At 39.3% G+C, this 21,519-nt stretch overlaps 1 protein-coding gene across 1 annotated transcript in view; it reads right to left on the reverse strand.

Annotated features, from left to right (window-relative positions):
• Positions 1–640: 640 nt before the first annotated feature.
• CSRNP3 (cysteine and serine rich nuclear protein 3) overlaps positions 641–21,519 on the reverse strand; it is a 69,605-nt gene continuing 48,726 nt past the window's right edge. The window contains exons 2-4 of the mRNA XM_022569929.3: positions 19,007–19,266; positions 4,055–4,351; positions 641–2,008 (exon numbers count right to left, since the gene is read on the reverse strand). Of these exons, the coding sequence (XP_022425637.2) occupies positions 971–2,008; positions 4,055–4,351; positions 19,007–19,266 (1,595 nt within the window). The 3' untranslated portion in view covers positions 641–970. The remainder of the gene's footprint in view (positions 2,009–4,054; positions 4,352–19,006; positions 19,267–21,519) is intronic.

Raw genomic sequence — 21,519 nt, forward strand, 5'->3', positions numbered from 1 at the left:
AGTTACAGATTAAAAAATGTTTTTTTAAAATTTTTCATCTCAAAGAGTTCTTAGTCCCCACCCCTCACAAGGTACCATGAAGGGGCACTAAAGTGCATTTTGATGCAGGGGAGTAGAGTTTGAAGGTGCTGTCCAAGCTAAGAACCAAGATGATGCTGTTTAAAAAAGAAAGGCAATTCCTTCTACCTCCATCTCTGGAGTCAACTGAGGGAGGGCAATGAACTAGACCCTCACCAGAGGATTGTCCTAACTGTTAACTTTAGAGAAAACTGTGTAAGGACCTGCACATATAGACTCATTTATTTGTCCAAAATAGCAAAAATAGGCCTATTTCACCCTTAAGAAAGTATTTGCAAATTTGATCAGACACGATCATAAAAATGTGAATGGATTCCAGAGGCAATCCATGTGGGCATGCTCGGTGGTACTAACTATGTGTCTTCAGCTTAAAAGAACATGCTGCTGTTCGTTTTCATCAAAACATGACTTCTAACTACCATAAATAAAATACGCATGGAACAATTAAATCTTTTTCTTACAATAATTACTTTTACATTAAAAAGTCACCATCATCTTCAGATATATCGAAAATTAGGACTCTAAATCTTATTATTTCCCAGTCTTAGTTAACAATCTTGCACAGGCCCGATAATCCAAAACTTGGAGCTCTGATCTACACAGCTTGGCAGGTTTCACACAGTTTCACAGGTAGGCAACTGTGAGATATGCTTTTTTAAAATTAGCATTTTCTATCAAAACAGTCTGAAATCGTTTAAAACCCTCATAGAGACTGCATTTGTGCAACGGCACAGTCACGTAGCTAGAAGGGAGAAAACAAAATACAGTCTGGAAGATTCACCACGGTCCAAGTTTTCTTGGTCCTCAGCTGAAACCACGATGAGCCCACGAAATCCAATTAAATACAGTGCTTTACATAGGAGAGGAGTTGGTCCAAGAATAACTTAAGCTACTAAACAGGGACAGTCTCCACCACGGGCGATTTGATGCACTCTTCGTGCAATCTGCTCTTTTCTGCGAGGCTCAAAGAATCTTCAGCAGGATGCTCTGAAATGTGACTGTCCCCATTCAATGCAGAGCCAAACCCTTCCTGGGAGGGGCCTTTCAAGTATGAGTGAAATTCCACTTGAGGATGATTGGACCTGTGTTCGGGATATAAGCTATTGCAGGGCACACCGCTGTCGTTTTCCGAAGAGGAGCAGCAAACGATGACAGAGGGGTTGGCAGCTGGGTAGTGGGAGGCGCCGTACGCCTCTTCCGCTTGTCGGGCATAGTCCACGAATTGCTCCGGGGTCATGGTGTAAGGCACCAGCGAGAGGGCACCGCTTTTGACAGTCTCTCTTTCCGAGTAGTTCTCGGGGATCTGGTTGGGAGTTCCTGGAATGTGGCTGTCTATTTGGTAATAGAGGGTAGAAGAGTTGGCATAAAAGGGAGCGCTTTTCGCGTGGCTTTCGTGGACAGCCGTGCCATCGGAGTAACAAAGGACGGAAGGAAGAGGGACCCCTTCGGCATGGGGACCCAAAGCTTCCACGAAACTGTCCCCTTTCTCGTCGTCGTCCTCGTCTTCCTCCTCGTCGTCCTCGTCTTCCTCCTCATCTGACTCGCTGGGGGCCAAGCTTTGGGTGCTGGAGTCCGTGACTCCGCTGCAGAAGCTGCTACCGTCCTCCTCTTCCTCTCCTTGGCAATCTAATTCCTCCGCCGACTGCAGGTGCAGCACTGCAGCCTGGGGTTCCGTTTCAATCTCAAAATTGTCTGCGATGGAATATCCGACGGAGTGAGCCACAGGGCCCATGGAACTACTGTGGGCACTTATCTCCCCGTGGCAGCCGTTCAGCGTGGGGATTTGCTGCTCTCGGTTTTTCTCCAGTTCAAGTTTCATTATTGTGTGCAAAAAGTGAGTCCGGACACGGATAGGATTAAATTCAATTCTACCTGCTGTGTTACTACATCCTTCTTTAGTGCAGCCACATGGGAAAGACATTCGATCCACCTTGGAGGGAAGAACACAGATTAGCCCCCTGGAACTCTTACAAATCAAATAAAAATCCAGTACCTCAGGGCAAAGCCTTTGAAATCTGGGATGACTTAAACCCACTTACGCCAGAACAAACGACAATCAAACTGCAGACAGAAACAAAAAGGGAAGTGAAGGCTTAGAACATGAGTTAACCTAATTTTAAACCCATACTCAAAATAAAAATGAGTTATGGTGTGTAGTTTTGTTCATTTATCCCTCCTGTGCTTTCTTTACTTCTGTCGCCATTCTCCGTTTCCCTCTTCTCTCCATCCCATTAATTTTGCTCCCATTTTTTTCAATGCTTCTGTCCTTTCCCCAAGCTCCCTTTTTTTCTGCTGCATGCCAGCTCACAGGCTCAGTTTTAAACAAACTTACTGCCCTCATCCCCACCTGCTATTTTTAGTCTAAATTACATGACATTCCTCATTCTAGCCAGGAGTTTTTCTTTGCTTATTATAAAATGAACTTCTCTGCCCAAGGTGTCCAGATTGACACCACCTTAGTATCAAGCAGTGTGATAATTCACTCTCATTGGTGTACCTTCTCATTCTTTTGGATCCTTGGTAGGTGATGCACGTATGCAACTGCAGGCTGCGATGCGTATGCACATTCATGATGGTGACTGGTGGATTTCTGTTTAGTTGCTGGCTCCCCGGCCTTCCCTACCCCTCCCTTAGACTACAAGCTTCTGGAGAGAAGGAGATGTTCATTTAATCAATATCCCATGATTATTCGAGTGTTTGGACTCTGTAGATAGAGTGATTAGGTTCAGCAAGTGTTGTTGGACTGAGCTCTTCACTCAGGTGATGAGTGGAATTCTGGGCAATCTAAGGGACTCCTAAGATATTTGCTGGCTTAGATTCCACCTTTATGCAGACCAGAGCACAGGCAACCAGAAAGAACTTGCCCTTCTTTCCACCTTATCCAAGCATGGGGTATTTCCCATGCAAGAGAGGAGAAAGTGGATTCTAGCACAGTCATCCCGGTCCCCACAAAAAGTAGTAGCAGATGTCGAGCCAGAATCTATAGCTACTTTCTTACCTGTGATTCCATTTTCTGTGAATCTACCTCAAGCAACTGTTCAACTGATAAGAACTGTCCTCTCCTTTTGTCTGCCTGAGAGGCTCTTATTGAAAAAGTTGAGTTTCTGCATACAATAAAAACCCCCAACTAATCATGGCGCACCAATGATATAGATGGATAGGAACCTGAGAAGCATCTAGTTCAGGGGTTGGTAAGCTCTTTTTTTGTAAAAAGGCCAGAGAATAATTATTTTAGCCTTTGTGGGCCATACAGTCTCTGCGACAACTACTCAAGCTCTGCTGTAGAAGTATGAAAGCAGTTATAGGCAACATGTAAACACACACAAAAAATACATGGCTGTGCTTCAATAAAACTTTACTTACAAAAACAGGGTGGCAGGCTAGATTTGACCTGTGAGTTATCGTTTCCCAACCCCTGATCTAGCCCAGCCCATTCATTTTAGAAGTGGGAAAACTGAACCCAGTAAGTTTACCTGACTTGCCAATTTCACATTGTGGCAAAAGGCAGAGCCAGGAGGAAAACTCAGTTTTCTTAAGTCCCAGTCTACTAATTTTTCCACTAATCTACACTACCTCTAAGCAATCATCATTTTATACCCCATGGATGGATCAGAGAATACAAACTTTAAATGTTAGGGATGTCATGATCTCCCTGAATGCTTGTAAAAAGACAAAATAAGTTTGCATAATAAATGAATCCAAGAGCAAACAATTTCAACTGACGATTGCAGCTTGGATTGCCTTTCACACTATAACATATATATATATATATATATATATATATATATATATATATATTACATATACCCCTAAATGTCATTGAATTAGTATTTCTCTCTTCTTGAATCATGTGTCTTGCCTTACCCCAGAATTTTCCTCCACGTGTGGGAAACTTCATTACATGGAACACAACTGCATCTTTAGGGGTTGGTGTATAATGTCATGCCTTCGGATTCCTCGAAATCCCAATCCTTACCTGACACTTAATGCCTGCCAGGCTGCAGGTACATGTTTCTGGATCACAGAACACCCGGCAGTCACAGCCACAGTCCTCTCGAGATAGGCGGATGGCTCGTAGCTCATGCTTTTCCTCCACATCAATCTTTTTCACCCCAGAGGCCCGCAGCAGTGCTCTCCGTTTTTTTGTTGGCAGGGGTTGGAGAAAGAAGTACTCATCTACCTCGGTGTTGTCTAGATCGATATCATCATCGGAAATGTCATCCACTGTAAGAGTGCTAGCTTCTTCAGATTCCACGGTGCCATTCTTCGTCATCTAGAAATACAAAGCAGCAAAAAAGAGACTTAGCATGGACAGGGTCTAAAATCCCTACTTCTGCGCTTGTTAAGAATGAAGCTATTATATAACATTATGTCCCCATAATCCATAAGTGTTTGTGGATAGGTGTGGGAGATTAAGAGGTATAAACTTCCAGTTACAAAATAAATGATTCATAGGGATGAAGAAAATGTTTGTGAGTCAAATCATTTCCTTTTACTTTTCTCTTTAGAGAAATTACAGGAAGGAAAATGAATGCATCAAAATGATAGGCTTTTAAATGGACACAAGACTTGTTAATTGGAACTCTTAACCTCTTAATGTTAGGAGGTATAGTTGCTGGAGCTTTCAGCCTGCGCGATGTGAAAAAGGCCAAAGGTTACAGATGCCCATCGGTGAAAGCTATTGTTAGACTCAGTTTGTGATGGGCAGATTTGATGTTGGAATAAATGTGTCCTTGTTCAGAGGTGATAGCATCTTAGCGGAAGCTACTGCCACCTAACTAAGCAAACATGTCCTTGAAGTAACAACCCTGTCTTTTGGGCTCCAAAGAAACTATGTACTAGGAAGTAAAGTTTTGCTGTCCTGTGCTGTTGGGATTACAAACACGGTTTCCCTACAGAATGTTCCATGAACGAGAGCTTGATGTGACTCACTTAGTCAGGTCACTGTGCTCTCAGTAAGACAAGGAGCAGAGGGCAGTGTGGCAGGCTCTTGCCAACAGGCAACCCAAACAATGAACTCCTCCCTCGAAGAAGTTCATAGGAAACTGCCCAGAGCACTACCTTCCACATAATAGCACCTGTGGACGACTGTGTCTCATACCCATAACTTTTCTGCTTCTGTGTATGTTTCTTTTCTAAATTAATTTCATCCATCGGGAAACCCTGAGTCAGTATTTCACTTCTTACTGCCATATCACCACATAATATATTTTCTTCATAAAAAAACATTTAGAAAGAGACATTTCCTCTGAATATAAGCAAGAACTATATTCTGGGAAGCAGCACAGGAATAAATGAAGAAACTCAGAGATTATTCAAGGAAGTTCTAGATAGGGAAGCTAGTTTGATTCTTTAACTTTTATATGTATCACTTTCATGAACTTCATTAACTGCAATTATTACTATGCCTTTTGATCTTAATAACAATTCAGTTATTACACAGTTAAAATACCCTGGTGACACCAGACATCAGTTTCTTATCTTCCTAGGAAAAATCCTATATTTAGATAAGAATATTTATTACTGACCAAAAATCCCAACCTGGACAACTCTGAATGTATTGAAAAACAAACAGAAGACTGATTTTTGCCCTCAGGTAGAGGAAACAACACAGTAGCAAGTGTATATTAAAATATATTGCAAAGGGTCCCTGAAATGCATTGTCAAAAGCTACTAATTTATGTATTTTTTTATATTTCAGAGCTTAAATCTGTGTTCCTATAAAGTTGGGCATTTCCTTTTATTGGGTTTTGTTTCTTGGTGTGATCTGTAATTTATTTCCTTCCTTGGAATTTCTTTATAAATGTATTGGTTAAGCTGTTTCCATTTTTCTGTGATGTCCACTAACAGTAACTGGTAACATCACAAAAACAACAAAAAACTTCATTTCATATCAACAGGGTTTGATTTTTTAAAAAATAATGGTTGCTGTCATATAATACATGAAATCTAAAAATCAACAAAAAGTAAGACTTCAGCAAACATTTAAAAACATGACAATTTTTAAGGCAACATGACTAACCAAATGGCATCTAAGAATGAAAAAGAAACAACTGTATCTCAAATAAACTACAGATGATGCTTATTCCAATACCGTATGATCCCACTCCTGGGCATTTATCTGGAGAAAACTCTAATTCGAAAAGATACATGCACCCCAGTGTTCACAGAAGCACTATTCACAATAGCCAAGACGTGGAAGCAACCTAAGTGTCATCGACAGATGAATGGATAAAGAAGATATATATAAACACACACACACACATATATATACATACACATATATGTGATGAAATATTACTCAGCCATGAAAAAGGATGAAATAATGCCATTTGTAGCAATGTGGATAGACCTAGAGATTATCATACTAAGTGAAGTCAGACAAAGACAAACATCATATGAAATTGCTTATATGTGGAATCTAAAAAATGATACAAATGAACTTATTTACAAAAGAGAAACAGACTCACAGACAAAAAGGAAATTTATGATTACCAAAGGGGAAAGGGGAGGGGAGGGATAAATTAGGAGTTTGGGATTAAAATATACACACCACTATATACAAAATAGATAACCAACCAGGACCTACTATATAGCACAGGGAACTATACTCAATATCTTATAATAACCTATAATGGAAAAGAATCTGAAAAAGATATATCTATATATACATATATATATGAAGACATATATACATATTCAGTTACATATATATGTATGTGTGTGTATATATATATATATATATATATATATATATATATATAAACTGAATCACTTTGCTGTATACCTGAAACTAACACATTGTAAATCAACCATATTTCAATAAAAATTAAAAAAATACAATAAAACAATTCTTCACTCATAAAAAAACAAATATAAGAGCCCTTAGAAATAAAATCTGCATTTCTTATTCCCACACTTAAATTACAATAAACAGTTTCATTTTTAAATAAAAATTCAATTAAGAATCTAAAAGTCCTTGATACACAGCTAGCTACATACTGTTCTTACTCTTGTTCAAGAACCCACAAGGGCCCTAATTTAGATTTTCAAAAAAATTTCACATTATCATTGAAGTGATCTGGCAAGGTTTTCTCCTCATCTATCCAATATCATCTCTGCCATTTCTAGTGAAGACTGGAAATATTCTAGTTCAGCCCGGTTAATTGGCTTATCCCTTTGTCCTCACGGTTTCTGGTTTGGTTACGTAACCACTGACAGATACTATTCTCTGCTGTCCCCTTGGAAGTCCTTCCCCAGCCCTCTCCTCCAGGATATGCCCATTTGCCCCTTTAAAACGCAGACCAAACCTATCGAGTTTAAATGCTCCTTTAAATCAGAGTATTACATACATTATTTTCAAATGCATTTTTCTATATTAGAGCAACAGGGAAATAAGTCAATGAGCTCTCTATTTCTGTCCATCAACTCATGTTCATCATGCTTTCAAGATCTTGTACAACAAACTCTAGGGAGTCTTCCATGATTTCCTCATCTGTTTTTGCTGACTCCTTTACCCCATTGGCCCATCTTCACAAGAATATTTATTTTGTACATTTTGTCTCTTTGACATGAGTGATACCTATAAATGTCTTCTTCCTATCTCAAAATAGAATCATTGAATTTTCAGATGTTAGTTCATCAAATACAGCCTCCTTATTTTATGCATTACTGAGGCTCAGATTAATTGTGTCCCTTCCAAGACATGCTTATAGAACCTAATTCCCTGACCCCTATTTTAGCATGCTTTTCCCTGTGTAAAACAGATAGATTCCAAGTTTTCAATGGTACCTAATGCAGTACAGGGACTGTAATGTGGAGTTAAACCTCAATGTGTCTAACAAGCTATTTTGTTTACAAAATAAATACATACAGAGTAACCAGCATATTCAAAGGAATGCTCTCTTTTGAAGTAGATTCCTTAGAAGCCAGTCTGGGATTTGGACCATTTCTATCTCAGTGTTCTTTTCCCAAAGAACACTGCCTTTCCAAGAGCTCAAACAAAGCTTGCCAAAAATGTGGTTTAAGGAGACCACCAAAGGATCCTGACCTTCAAGCCTGCTTGTGTGTGTGTGTGTGTGTGTGTGTATGTGTGTGTGTGTGTGAGAGAGAGAGAGAGAGAGAGAGAGAGAGAGAGAGAAAGAGAAAAGAAGAGAGATTGGAGTTGGAGGTGAAAGAAAGGTGAGAGAATCAGACATGAGACGATAATAGTAACAGTTCTGAATCTGTGTGTCACTGCTGCAAGCACTTTACCTGCGTTTACCCATTGACCATCACAAAAATCTCATGAAGTAGATATTAGCATTCTATCCATTTAACTGATGGGGAAACTGAGGCACAGGAATGCTAAATAACTTGTCCAAGATCATAAGCAGTGAGGTGTGTACCACATCAGAATCCTAAATATTTAACTCTACAGCTTGGGTTCTTAACTGTCTTGATAATTATATAGACATACTTTTTATATATTGAATATATATTCAGTAATCTTTTGTGCTTATTTTACATTAGGCTCTAAGTGTGTTGGTGCACAAGACATGGGTCTTGAAATCAATGGATTAGAGTAAAGAGAAGAGGAATCTAGTAATTTTAATCCAATTTATAAGGATTTCCTAGCTGAGCTTGAACACAAGGCATTGAAACCATGCAGGAGGGCCACCTTGAGGTGGGGCTGGTGATGGGGTGAGGAGGGTAGACTTTCACACCTAAGCTTGAATCTGAAGGTGGAGTAGCAGTTAGCTGAACAGGTGGAGGCAGAAGGTATTCCCCACTGAGCAACAACAGCTTCAAAGGCCTGAGATGGGACAGAGCATGCATTCATTGGCTTGCAAATTAGCCAGACTGGCTGAACTTTTGTGGCATCCCTTCCTGTCTTGATCCATAAGCAAAAAACAAAAAAGTAAATAAACATTAGGTTTTCAGAAAGTAGCATCTCCCTTCCCCTGCCTTAGCCATTTTACAGGTGAAAAGTAATGACTTAACTCATAATTTGATTTAGTGATCCTTATCTTATTTTATATTTATCTCACATATATGTGCATTTATTTATACTGTATTGGAAGTATCTTAAGGGGTGTGTGTGTGTGTGTACTTGCTTTGTTCCAATGATGCTACTTAAGATAGGACTTAGTTCTTGAGCCACTGTGTAAACTTGTCCAGACTCTACAAATGAAAGGACTGTAACTTTTCTTAAACAGAATTGAAACATCTCACTTTTGCAAATCTGTCTGATATGTACTGTTACGTATGAGTAAACAGTTCCCAAAGCGCAACAGAGTAAAACCTTTGCCCATCTAAATACATTTGCGGGATGGGACACATTACACATTACTGTCAGAATCGGCGGAGTGATTCTCAGACTATCCTGAATCAAGTCCAGGTCAGGCGGGGGAGTGAGTGAGTGGGGGGGAGGGGATTATCAACTCAGCATTCAATCTTTCGTGTTTTTTTTTGGCTATAGCATGTAGTGGATATATTCCACTGTAAATTCCTACAAGATGAACTTTTTGATGAATTAAGTGCTTGAAGAAACTAATTTAGTGCAAAATGATTATGGAGAGGGAAACAATACTGAAAATGTGGATGGACTATAATGCTGAAAACAAAACAAAACAAAATAAAACCCACAGAAATAAAAACACTTCCCTTCAGTGGTTAAAAGGTGTTCTTAGTAATAAAATCTCCTGGTTATTACAAAGTTCTTAACACATGTAACAATGACAGTGGAAACAAGAATGTGAAAGAATAATTCAATTCCACAAACACTGATTCCTGCCTATTATAATGATGATGATATGTATAATGAGTGGGCCAAGCTATCATATACTGAAAACCAGGTACTGAGCTCCCTCCATACTTTATATAAATTATCTCACCTGATTTGCAAACAATCTTAGGAAGTATTTTTACAGTTGAGAAAACTGGAGCTTTTGCTTTTGGTTTTGTTTTGCAACAGTGCTTTTTTCTTTTTTTTAAAATTGATCTTTATTGGAGTATAATTGCCTCACAATACCGTGTTAGCTTCTGTTGTACACCAAAGTGAATCAGCCACATGCATACATATGTCCCCACATCCCCTCCCCTTTGAGCCTCCCTCCCATTCTCCCTATCCCACACCCCTAGGTCATCGCAAAGCATGGAGCTGATCTCCCTGTGCTATGTTGCTGCTTCCCACTAGCTAACTATTTTACATTCGGTAGTGTATATATGTCAGTGCTACTGTCACTTGGCCCCAGCTTCCCCCTCCCACCCCGTGTCCTCAAGTCCATTCTCTATGTCTACAGCTTTATTCCTGCCCTGCAACTAGGTTCCTCAGTACCATTTCTCTCTCTTTTTTTTTTTTTAGATTCCATATATATGCCTTAGAATACGGTATTTGGAGAAAACTGGAGCCTTGAGAAGATAATTTGCCAACGTCTAGTTACATAGATAATTAGTGATTGCACTGAGAATAAAACTCAGGTCTATTTGACTCCAAAGCTTGAGCCAGGCTCACGAGACCAGTTTGGAGTGAAAATTCTTAGAGTAATAGGAAACCTGTATGGAAGAAAAGGATATGGTTGCAGCCACGCTCTAAGAGCTGATCTTAGCACTGCAGGGCAGGAGGCAAAGAGCAGACAAGCTTCCTTATAATTAGCTCATTCAGAAATAAAAAAAATATATGACTCATATACAGAGAACAGGAGCTCAAAAAAGAAGACAGGAAGCCAGCTGAAGATATGACATTCTCACCAGTTAGCATTTCCTTTGAGTTTTTATTTTGTGGGCTTGCGGAGGTGTTCTTTCTAATAGATATGCCAGCAAAAGAAGCTGGTCCAAGTGACAGCTACCACTGTTGAAATAATGTTACTTTTGATTTCCTCAGCTGACTTTTAACTCTTTTACCCTGGCCTGCGTTTAATCCGCATAGCATGCTGCCTAATTTTGTAGTAATATATTAGTGCCGGTAATTGGCTTTATGTATACCTCCCTCATTCATTCTACTGTGAACACATTGAGAACAAGGACCATATCTGTCTTGCTCATAACTCTGTCTCCAGCACTGTGTTCACTGCAACCTCATACTAATTGATTAATAAATATTTTTGAATGAATGAATGAACATCCTTAATCACTGTGCTATACCGCCAGCCGCTGTATGAGGTATCAGGGTTTACACGTGTATAACAGTGCTTCCAGCTAAGCAGCTTCTAGTCTGCTGGGGAGATGACCATGTAACAAATATGATACAGTGTGGTAAGTTCAATAAAATATATGAGCAAGTTATAGAAGCAGTGGGAAGGAGGAAATGACTGACAAATAAAATGGGAGGGGAGGTACAAAGACACAAAGTAGAATTATTTACTTCTTATTCTGATTCCACAGTCTCTATCAAGGAGAAAAACCTTTAAACAAGAAATGGGAAAACAGCTAGGAAGGATTTCATGTAAAAACAAGAGGTGGGAGAGAGTGAAAGAGTACTCAGCTGTTTTATGTAAGAATACCCAGGCCCAGGGTATTCATGTTTTAGAGCAATGAAAAAGCTTAAAGTTATGACTGCTCAGTCAAATATCTGTGAAGAGTCATAGGGAAAGGAATTAAAAGGTAATCAAAATGCAAGTGAATTATTATTTTAAAAAGTGCTAATTCTAGGGCTTCCCTGGTGGCGCAGTGGTTGAGAGTCCGCCTGCCGATGCAGGGGTCACGGGTTCGTGTCCCGGTCCGGGAAGATCCCACATGCCGCAGAGGGGCTGGGCCCGTGAGCCATGGCCGCTGAGCCTGCGCGTCCGGAGCCTGTGCTCCGCAACGGGAGAGGTCACAACAGTGAGAGGCCCGCGTACCGCAAAAAAAATGAAAACTAAAAAAAATAAATAAATAAAAATAAAAAGTGCTAATTCTAGACAAAATTCCAGAAAAGATGATTTAAACAGATGGTCTGTACATGTGAAAAGAGGGAACAGTGACTGTTGCCTGGGCTCACTAGGGAGAAAATGTCCATTTGTCAAATTAAAGCCCATGAAGAATCTTAACATATAAAACAGACAAAAGCAAGAGTGAGGCACCCAGAGCCCTGACCCCATGGAACACAATTAGAAAACCAGTGATCTAGTCTTGAGATTCTCTGACAAAATTTCTTATGTTCTGTACATGGAAGGATGGAATACAAGATGATTAATAAGGGTATGGTTGAATGCATGGATTTTTTAGTTAGATGAAACGTTGAAAATGTTTCAAAGAACAGCGATGCTCGGCTCCTTTGCACCACCAATGAGGGATGTGGCACCTACACATCCTATCGGCAGCAGTGACCCACCTGGCAAGGAATCTCCAGGGAGGTCGCTGTGGGGTGGTGACAGGAAAGTCTCCCCCTTTTCCTCTTGAGGGTCACTACTCTGAGAAGGTATCCTGAACTTGGCCCTGTCTTGTTAAATATAGTTTTAAAATAATATATTGGATGAATAACTAAAAGGCAGGCTAATCGCATCTTCAGATGACAAGATTAGGTTCATTAAAATAAAAAACAAAACTTTATTGATCCTTCCCTGTACACCATGTCTAGCACTAAAGAGGATTCTTGCCCAGGAGATGTTAAAAAGTTTTAATTTATGTAATGATGCAGACCTGATTTACCCGGGTTTTGTGTGTTTGCTTGCTTGTTTTTTGTTTGTTGTTTTACTTACCACCAGCATAATATGAACAAAAAAATTGATTAAGGTCCAGAAAGCTACTGTACCTTTAGTGTATACTGTGGATAGAGTATCCACAACTTGGGAGAATGTAATGTAACATACTGAACAAATCTCACTAGGAGTACAATGTCCAGAGCAAGTACCATATTTTGAGGTGGACATAAATAAATAGCATTATATCCAGAAGAAGGTAACCAAGGCCATAAAGTGTCTGAAAAACAGCAGGATTAGTGAAAAGAACTAGGGATGTTTAATCTTATAGGACAGAGACACATGGAGCCCATCCATATAGCCTATTATCAAATATTTGCGTGTCCATCAACACTGCTTTCAAACACTTGGAGTTTGGAGAACTGGGACAAGATTTATTCTACGTCCTTAGAGGCCAGAATTAGGGTCAAAAGGTATAATTTGATGATAGCAGTTTGATCAACAGAAAGAAGAGCTTTCTAACAATTTACAGCTACAAAATGGAATTGGCTTTCTCAAAAAGCAGTGTGCTTTTATATATAGTAGTGTATATATGTTAATCCCAACCTCCTAATTTATCCCTCCCCCCTTTTCCTCTTTGGTAACCATAATCAACTATGCTACAATAAAATTTAAAAATCAGTGTGCTTCAGGTTGCCAGAGATGTATAGTAAGAGGCTGTATATACAAATCTGCATTTTTATATGCAAATACACACACGATATGTATTTGATGAAAGGAATTCCTGGTTACATGCTACGAGCTGGATAGATAACCTGGTCATTAAGGTCTCTGGCAAACTGAAGTAAAACATTCATATCATTTTGATGTTCAGTCAAATCTTATAGTATAATTCTTTGGCTCATTAGTTGTTAATTGCAGGTGGCAAATTGGAACCAGATTAATCATGTCCTTGAAGAACCAGAAATGTTAGGTTGTTTTGTCAGCTAATAAATATTTTTACAACCTGAATTTACAATGAGTCTTTGGTTTACATATCACCCCAAAAGTCACCAGAAAGGATGATAATATCAACAATAAGACATATAAATTTTTCATACATTCCTTTATCCTCCCTTCTGGTTCGGACAAACTTTGTCTCTTTTAGCGGCAGCTAATAAGCTAAATGAATCCAAGAGTGTGCTGATAAATATTTAACAACTGGGTCTCTTAAAAAAAAAGGGAGGGGTGTTTCTAATTTGTTGTCGAATTTGTTTGTCTAATTGTGCTGTTAGTTTTGTGTTTGGCAAGTCGCACGGTGTGAATACTCCCATCGTGGGTGATTTTGAGCTACCATGGGGAAGAGATGAGACAATCCTCTTTAGCGAAGAATTTTTACAAGCTGGCTACAGCACACCACTGCATGAACTCCATATTTTAATCAGGAGAATCAGTTCAACAGATTTCTCCTCAATAAGAAAAGAAGATCAATGTTTACTGTACAGGAAGAATGTAGAGATGTGATTACATATGCTTAAGTTTTCCATTTAAATGAAAATGCCAGCAATATTTTGAAAGAACCTATTCTTAAATATATTGCATTTGCTCAGGGCTGAAGCCCAGTCTCTCAGGATGCATCACTTTGGTTAGGTGTGTCTTCTCTGTTCTTGTCAAAATAGGCTGTACATGTGACATGGCAAATGGAAATCAAAGTTTTGCATTCAGTGTTGGAGCAGGCCTCCACTGAGGGATGCATTCTGGAAGCACTGGTACTACGTATGCTCCTGAGTAATCTCTACAGAGGCTGACAAAGAAGTTCTGTAGGAATAAGTGGCGCTTAAGACTACCAAGATCAGCAGATTCTGACCCGTCTAATAAGAACTGTGGTATAAGGAAATAGTTAAAACCACATCCCCAAATTTTGAAACTATAGGTTAGAGATATTCGGTGTCAACCACCTCTCACAAACCTCTAATCCCTCCTATCTCCTAGGTATTTAAGAACTTTACCTGTAGGTTAGTTAAATCACAAGACTCTTAAGAGGATACAAGGGGCAGGGCTGGGGGTGAAGAGGAAGAATTATAATATTGTACAGGTAAATTTCTAAATGAATAACACACAGTCATAAATCTAAGATTTGGGGCGAAGGAGATTTAGATAGAGATATTTTCAAGGTTGCTCCTTAAAGGAAGAGTCACCATCTGGTAACTTTTTTTATGAAGAAAGACAGCAAACAACCAAGCATTAGTCAAGGAACACATGAGAAAACTGTATTAACTTTGGAAAGCCTCTGGAAATGGTACAAGAGTAGAGAAAGGCTTGATCTTAGAAAGGAGAGGAAAAACAATCAATGTTGAAAAAACATTGAGAAAGAGAGTCCAGTGAAAGCTGTGAAAGCTAAGGTACATTTCCTACACCAAGGTAGGAGAATCCAGTAAGATATAACCCCAGAGGCAATTGGAATGCCAAGGCTCTTTTGAAACATACAAATAGCCGCCTAATGCATTTTACAGACCCATGTGAAATGGGAATAAAGTCTAATGTAAGTGTTCAACAATGTGGCACAGATGATGAAATCTGAGTACTTAATTTGGAAAAAAGTATAGTATTAAGATGACTGCATTGATTACTGTGAAGAGTACAACATGTCTGAATGGGCTTGACAGGGAAAAAGTACTGTGCTCTGTAATTTAGAAATCTAAAGCTAGTTATTTCTTCTAGAAACATGCACTTTATTCAATAAGCTTTCTCTATTAATTGTTTCTAGGCAATGTTTGGAACACCAATGCCAACAACGAAAACTTGAACCCCCAAAATAAAATTGGATTTGTTCTACAAATCTAATTGCATATATTATTTCTTAATATATTTAACTCATAATTTGATTAAGAGATGAATCACTAAATAAGAAGACATTTTACAATGAAGAGCTAAATTTCTATCTTATTTTGTTTCCAAAGAAACATCAAGAAACATCAAGATGCGTGTCTGTGTTCTTTTTACTAACCTTTCACTATGAAGGCCCCATGGAAGGAGGTGTTGTTGTATAAATGCGCTCGCTATTTAGAACCTAGAGAGACACCCTGGAAAGATGCACAGGTAGAATGGAAAGAGAAACTTCTTACTCTTCTGGGGCTGTTGGTTCTGAAGTAAGTAGGAAGGAAACTACCCAGTTCCAAGTCCAATGAGTTTCCTAGCAAGGGCTTAGGAAAAAGTTTGATGCTGAGAGCTTTGGAAAATGTTTTTTGTCAGATGCTGCCTTCTCTTTCCTTACTCAATGGGCAGTTCGCTGTCACCCACAGAGGGCCACCTCCAGGCAAAACCGAAGTGGCAAAGTTTGTCTTTAATAATCCTCCCTTTCCTCTTTGGACCCCTCTCTCAGCTACTGACCCTCTCTTGCTGCTCCAGCCAAAAAATGGAATCAATTTAGTCACATTTCGTTGCTTATGCCAGAGGTATATTTCAAAACAAACGTCACATTAAAAGTGAAATTTCAAGTATCAGAGTGAAATTTTTGGATAGGTAATGTTTTTGGATAGCTAATGTTAGATTTGGGGTAGTTAAACCTTAGACACGCATAGTCAATGATATTTAAAAACTCATAAAAGTTAATACACTAGAGGAATCACAATTAAAATATGTTTTCCTTCATTAATTCCCCTCAGATTTTTTTAGCCAGTGAGTCCACATTGCCGTGATCTTTCATTCGTTTTATGTGACATGTGTTTCCGAGTTTTTGAATACTTTCAGTATAGTGAGGCTTAGATCAGATCACCTTAGAATCCCATTATCTTTTTGCTTGATATTCATTTGGAAGGAGTGATAATGTCCAAATGCCTTTTGTTTATATCTTCACCAAAAGGGAAAGCTGCATGTTTTCGGTTATCAATGACAAACCAAGACATGATACCCACTCGGATGAATGTCTTCCCAACTTCCAAAACTAAGCACAATGACAAAAGTGAATCAATAATAGAAGCCTCTTTTTTGCTTCTTCTTTAGCTTTTTAAAAATAAAAGGGTAGAAGTAACTGAATACAAATTATAGTATCAGAATATATCATTGCCTGGTATGGAGGAAGGACCCTGCAGGTGTGTAGCTCCCCCTAATAGTCATGGAATGTACAATGTGCTTCAAAGGTCACCACAATAAATCTTCTCTCAGATAGAATTACAGTCCCCCAGTTGTTAAAAAACCACTGCACACAGTACCAAACCCCAGAAAGGGACAACTCCCTATAGGTACAGAGATTGTCTTTCCCAACGCCTATAGGGAATAATCAATTAATTTTAGAATAGTAAGGAACAGGATAACAAAACCAGTTTTCTATTGAGTGAGCCAGTTACTTAACATCTTTGTGCTTCTTCTTCTTCGGCTGTACACATGGTCTCATAATTTACCTACCAGTGGGGTTTTGTTAGGGTTAAATAATGTTTATAAAATGCCTGGCAAATAAAAATCACTTAATGAATAGCAGCCATCACTATTGTTCTGCCAATATTTGAATCTGGGGAATGACTTCACCCTTTGGGTAGTGGGTAGAGTTGGTTTGCAGCGGGTTAGAAAGGCAGAGGGTGGATTTCAGAAGCAAATCTGAGCATTATCATTAAATTAGGCTACATGCAAAGCAATCATGGAGAACAACAGTAACAGTGTCTTGCTACCAAAAAATCTTAAGAGACTTTCATTGAAATCTGTCAAAAATACCACCAAAGGAAATATAAGGCACACTTTAGGCTAGGTTGTGTCTAGCTTCATTTAAGCAACTGCCTTCTTGTAAATTGGGAACAAAGCACATGCATACATTGCAAAATACATAAAAACAAGGTGTTTTGAAACACACATCACACCTCTGCCAACTGACTTCATACTGGAAACTAAAGGTACAGGTAACACAGATGTGCTTATGGTGGTTCTGCTATTTAACCAGTGATCCTTTATGTTTAGCACTCTGGATTTCCTAAGAAAGATTTCCTTTTTCATTAGATAAAGATGGGAGAGCATTTTCTACATATTGACAGGCTGAGGGCTCAATACAAACATAAAGAGTGTCTCCGGTTGAGGAAAAGGTTTTCTGAGCTGTGTTTCTCTCCAGTTAATCTCTAAGGTGGCACAACGATAGTTATCTCCACCTGGACCTCTCCCAGACATCACTTTGATAACTCAAAAGCCTCTCAAAAGCAGTATCTCCAAAAATGATCTCATTATATAGAGATGATCTCATTATATAGCCACCACGCACAGCCTCCACCCCACCCCCCCCGGCCTGAACCTGCTTCTCTTCCTGGATTCCTTGTCATATCCTTGTTATTGAGAAAAGTAATATCACCCACAACCCATTTAGTTTTGCAAGCCAGAAATTCAGGAGTCATTCTTGACAGTCCCCCTCTTTCCCTTCCTAATCCAACCCATCATCAAGGACTGTCGATTTTATTTCCTAAATTACTCCCTCTGTCCATCTCTCTTCCTCTCTCTGCCATCAGTCTAATCTAACCTACCATCATCTCTCTCCTGGACCACTGTAATAGCCTCTTACCTGGTCTGACTCCATAAGCTCCCCCAACATGGCTGCCCCTGCCCCGAAACTATCCTCACATCATAGCATGAACTGAATCACATTACCCTGCCACCCCCAACCCCACGCTTAAGACTCCTGTACGACTTCTGATGGCATCAGGATGAAGAGGAAAAAAATGCCTCAACCAGACTTACAAAGCCCAACCACCACCACCACCCACCACGTTATTCTACTTTCTTCATCTCTGCTCCAGCCATGCTAGCTCTGTGTGCTCACCGTGATTCCTCCTGCCATGAGGCAGCTTCAGCTCTCCCTGCCACCTGAACCACTCTCGCCAACACTTCCTGTCTATGTGTGATTTCAGTTCAACCATCACTTCTTTGAGGAAACCTTCCTTGACCTCTGGACCACATCAATTCCCTGTTACTTACTTTCATAGCACCTTGCAACTCCCCTTCATAGCACTTCACGAAGATGTGATTTTATTTTGTCTACATGATTAATATTTATCTTTCCTATTGATACGTAAGTCCCAGGAGAAAAGGAATCACATCTATGTTTCATACTACATAGTCCCAGCCCAAGCACAGGGTCTAGGATCTAAAGAAATATTCATAGGATGAATAAGTAAACAATGTCAGGTAAGTTTTCCACACTGCTTTCAGGCCACCATACTGTTTTTGCTTTAAAAAAGCCTCAGCAGACAGTCTGTTGTGGAAAATGCCCAGTTTAATCTGTGGATCTAAATATGAAAATGGTTAATGCAACCAAAGTGAGGTAAGGATGGGGGTTTGGCAAAAAAAAAAAAAGTGAGCGTCTAAGGTTTTTTTACCTTTAGCTTTAAAGAATTCAGCTTTTCCTCCCTGAGGTGTTCTCTCAGCATCTCGCGGTGGAGCCTCTCCTGCTCTCTGGCAAATTCGCCCAGGGTGTACTGGCGCACGCTGTTGTGACGGCTAGACATGCCCAGGGTGCTGCCGCCTTGGCTGGGCACGCTCGTGAAGCCCTGCCTCCTGGTGAAGTAGTACACGGTGACACAACTGAAATGCACATTCTTCGTCCTCAGCCGCTTCTCCCTTTTAAGGATGGAGGAAGCTGAAAGGGAAAGAGACAGTTCGGTGAACAGCCAGGGCAGCAGTCTTCAGAGGAGGCGAAGAATTAGAAATTGCCACTCGATGATCTTCAGTCTATGGGCAACCTTGTCTGGCTGGGAGACACTAAAAATGTGGTCTCTCAGAGCTGGCACCGGTTTCTCTTTCCTCTCCTCTATTTTCTTCCAGCTGTGGCGGACTAGACTTTCAAGTCCTTCTATAATGGTGGTCTATGCAAACTTTTAGGAAAGTTGCCGGTCGTCTGTGGATCAGTGGCACAATTTAATTTCTTATTTCCCCTAACCTTTTACGTTTTACTTTTATGGTTTTCACGTGAGCCGTAGCATACTATAATCAGAAAAGACACATACTACAAACGCTTTGGCTCTTATTTTGATATGGAAGGCATCTGGCATGAAAACCATGTCTGTTTCTAAATTTTAGAAAATTCCAGAAAGCAGTAAAAATGTACACCAAAAAAGGCTCAAAGGCACCATTTAGGTATTTTTATAATCTAAATCTAACCAAGCTTTCATTTGATGAAAACTCCAATAAATAACATTACAGACAGTGGGATTTTAATCCAAGTATACATTGAGAAAATTGAAAACGTCATGAGATATATCAGAACCTTTATTACTAGTTACAGGGAAATCAAGATGCACACAGCACCATGGAAGGTTGAGATACACACTGTATTTGAGGGAAAAGAGAGCTACACATTATAATCCTGACCTTTTGGAGTTGGAAGACATGCTAGACATCATCTAGCCCAGTCTTTTTATTTTGTAGTGAAGTAACCCAGTCTTACAGAATTTGAGTTATTTCTTTCATGAAGAAAGAAATGAATGAAACAGACAGAAAGAAACAATGGACTCCTTGGACGTAAAAAAATACATATATGAGCTAACATTTATGGACTATGCAGAGAACTTTACATGAATTATCTCGTCTTATCCTTATAACTCCTTGTGTTGAAATTACCCATGTCTCCATTTGAGGAAACCAATCCACCAAAGGTTAAATAACATGGCCAAGGTCATATAACTAGTGGTGAAACTGGGATTCATTATTCAAGAGCCCAGTCTTTTAACCATCATTTCACAGTAGAGAGCTGAGGTCATGCTAAGGGAGCTGAACAAGGCTGAGATTTGGTGTCCCATTGCTTCTGGTAGATGTCAACTGCTGCAGACTCCAAAGATGACTTTTTTTGGGGGGGGTTGTATATCTCTTTTTAAAAATTGTTTTATTTTTATACACTTTTTAAATGTTTCTTCCCATTTACAGTTATTTCAAAATATTGGCTATATTCCCTGCGTTGTACAATACATCCTTGCACCCATTTTACACTCAATAGTTTATACCTCCCACTCTCCCATCCTTTTATTGTCCCTCCCCCCATCCCCACTGGCAACCACTGGTTTGTTCTCTATATTTGTGAGTCTGCTTCTTTTATATTATATTCACTAATTTGCTGTATTTTTTAGATTCCACATACAAGTGATATCATATGGTACTTATCTTTCTCTGTCTGACTTATTTCACTTAGCATAATGCCCTCCAAGTCCATCCATGTTGCTGCAAATGGCAAAATTTTGTTCTTTTTTATGGCTGACTAGTATTCCATCATATATATATACCACAGCTTCTTTATCCATTCATCTGTTGATGGACACTTAGGATGTTTCCATACCTTGGCTATTATAAATAAAGCTACTATAAACATTGGGGTGCATGTATCTTTACGAATTAGGGTTTTTGGTTTTTTTGGATATATACCCAGTTCATATGGTAGTTCTATTTTTAGTTTTTTTTTTTTGAGAAACTTCCATACTGTTTTCCACAGTAGCTGCACCAATTTACATTCCCACCAAAAGTGTACAAGGGTTCCCTTTTCTCCACATCCTCCCAAAATTTGTTATTTGTAGACCAAAGATGATTTCTATTTGGAAGGCTGTATAAGCAATGAAAGAAAAGTGAATACAGCATCACTTTGGATTTATATAAGAATATTCTTTCAAGGGGTTCAAGTTCATTTATCTCATTTTTCCCCCATAAAACTCTCAAGCCAAATACAGAGAGGTGCTATGATACATCTCATTTCAAGGATTTACTAATTCGATAAATATAAACCAAGGGCCTACTGTATGCCAGGCACTTTCTAAATGATTGGACATACTGGTGAAAAAAACAGATGGTGATCCCTGCCTGTATGGAACTTCCACTTCCAGTGATGAGAAACTCAGACAGAAGAAAC

Source organism: Delphinapterus leucas, chromosome 8 (assembly GCF_059928025.1).
Source record: "Delphinapterus leucas isolate spDelLeu-1000000601 "Yukka" chromosome 8, BTC_Dleu_Yukka2, whole genome shotgun sequence".
Taxonomy (NCBI): Eukaryota; Metazoa; Chordata; class Mammalia; order Artiodactyla; family Monodontidae; genus Delphinapterus; species Delphinapterus leucas.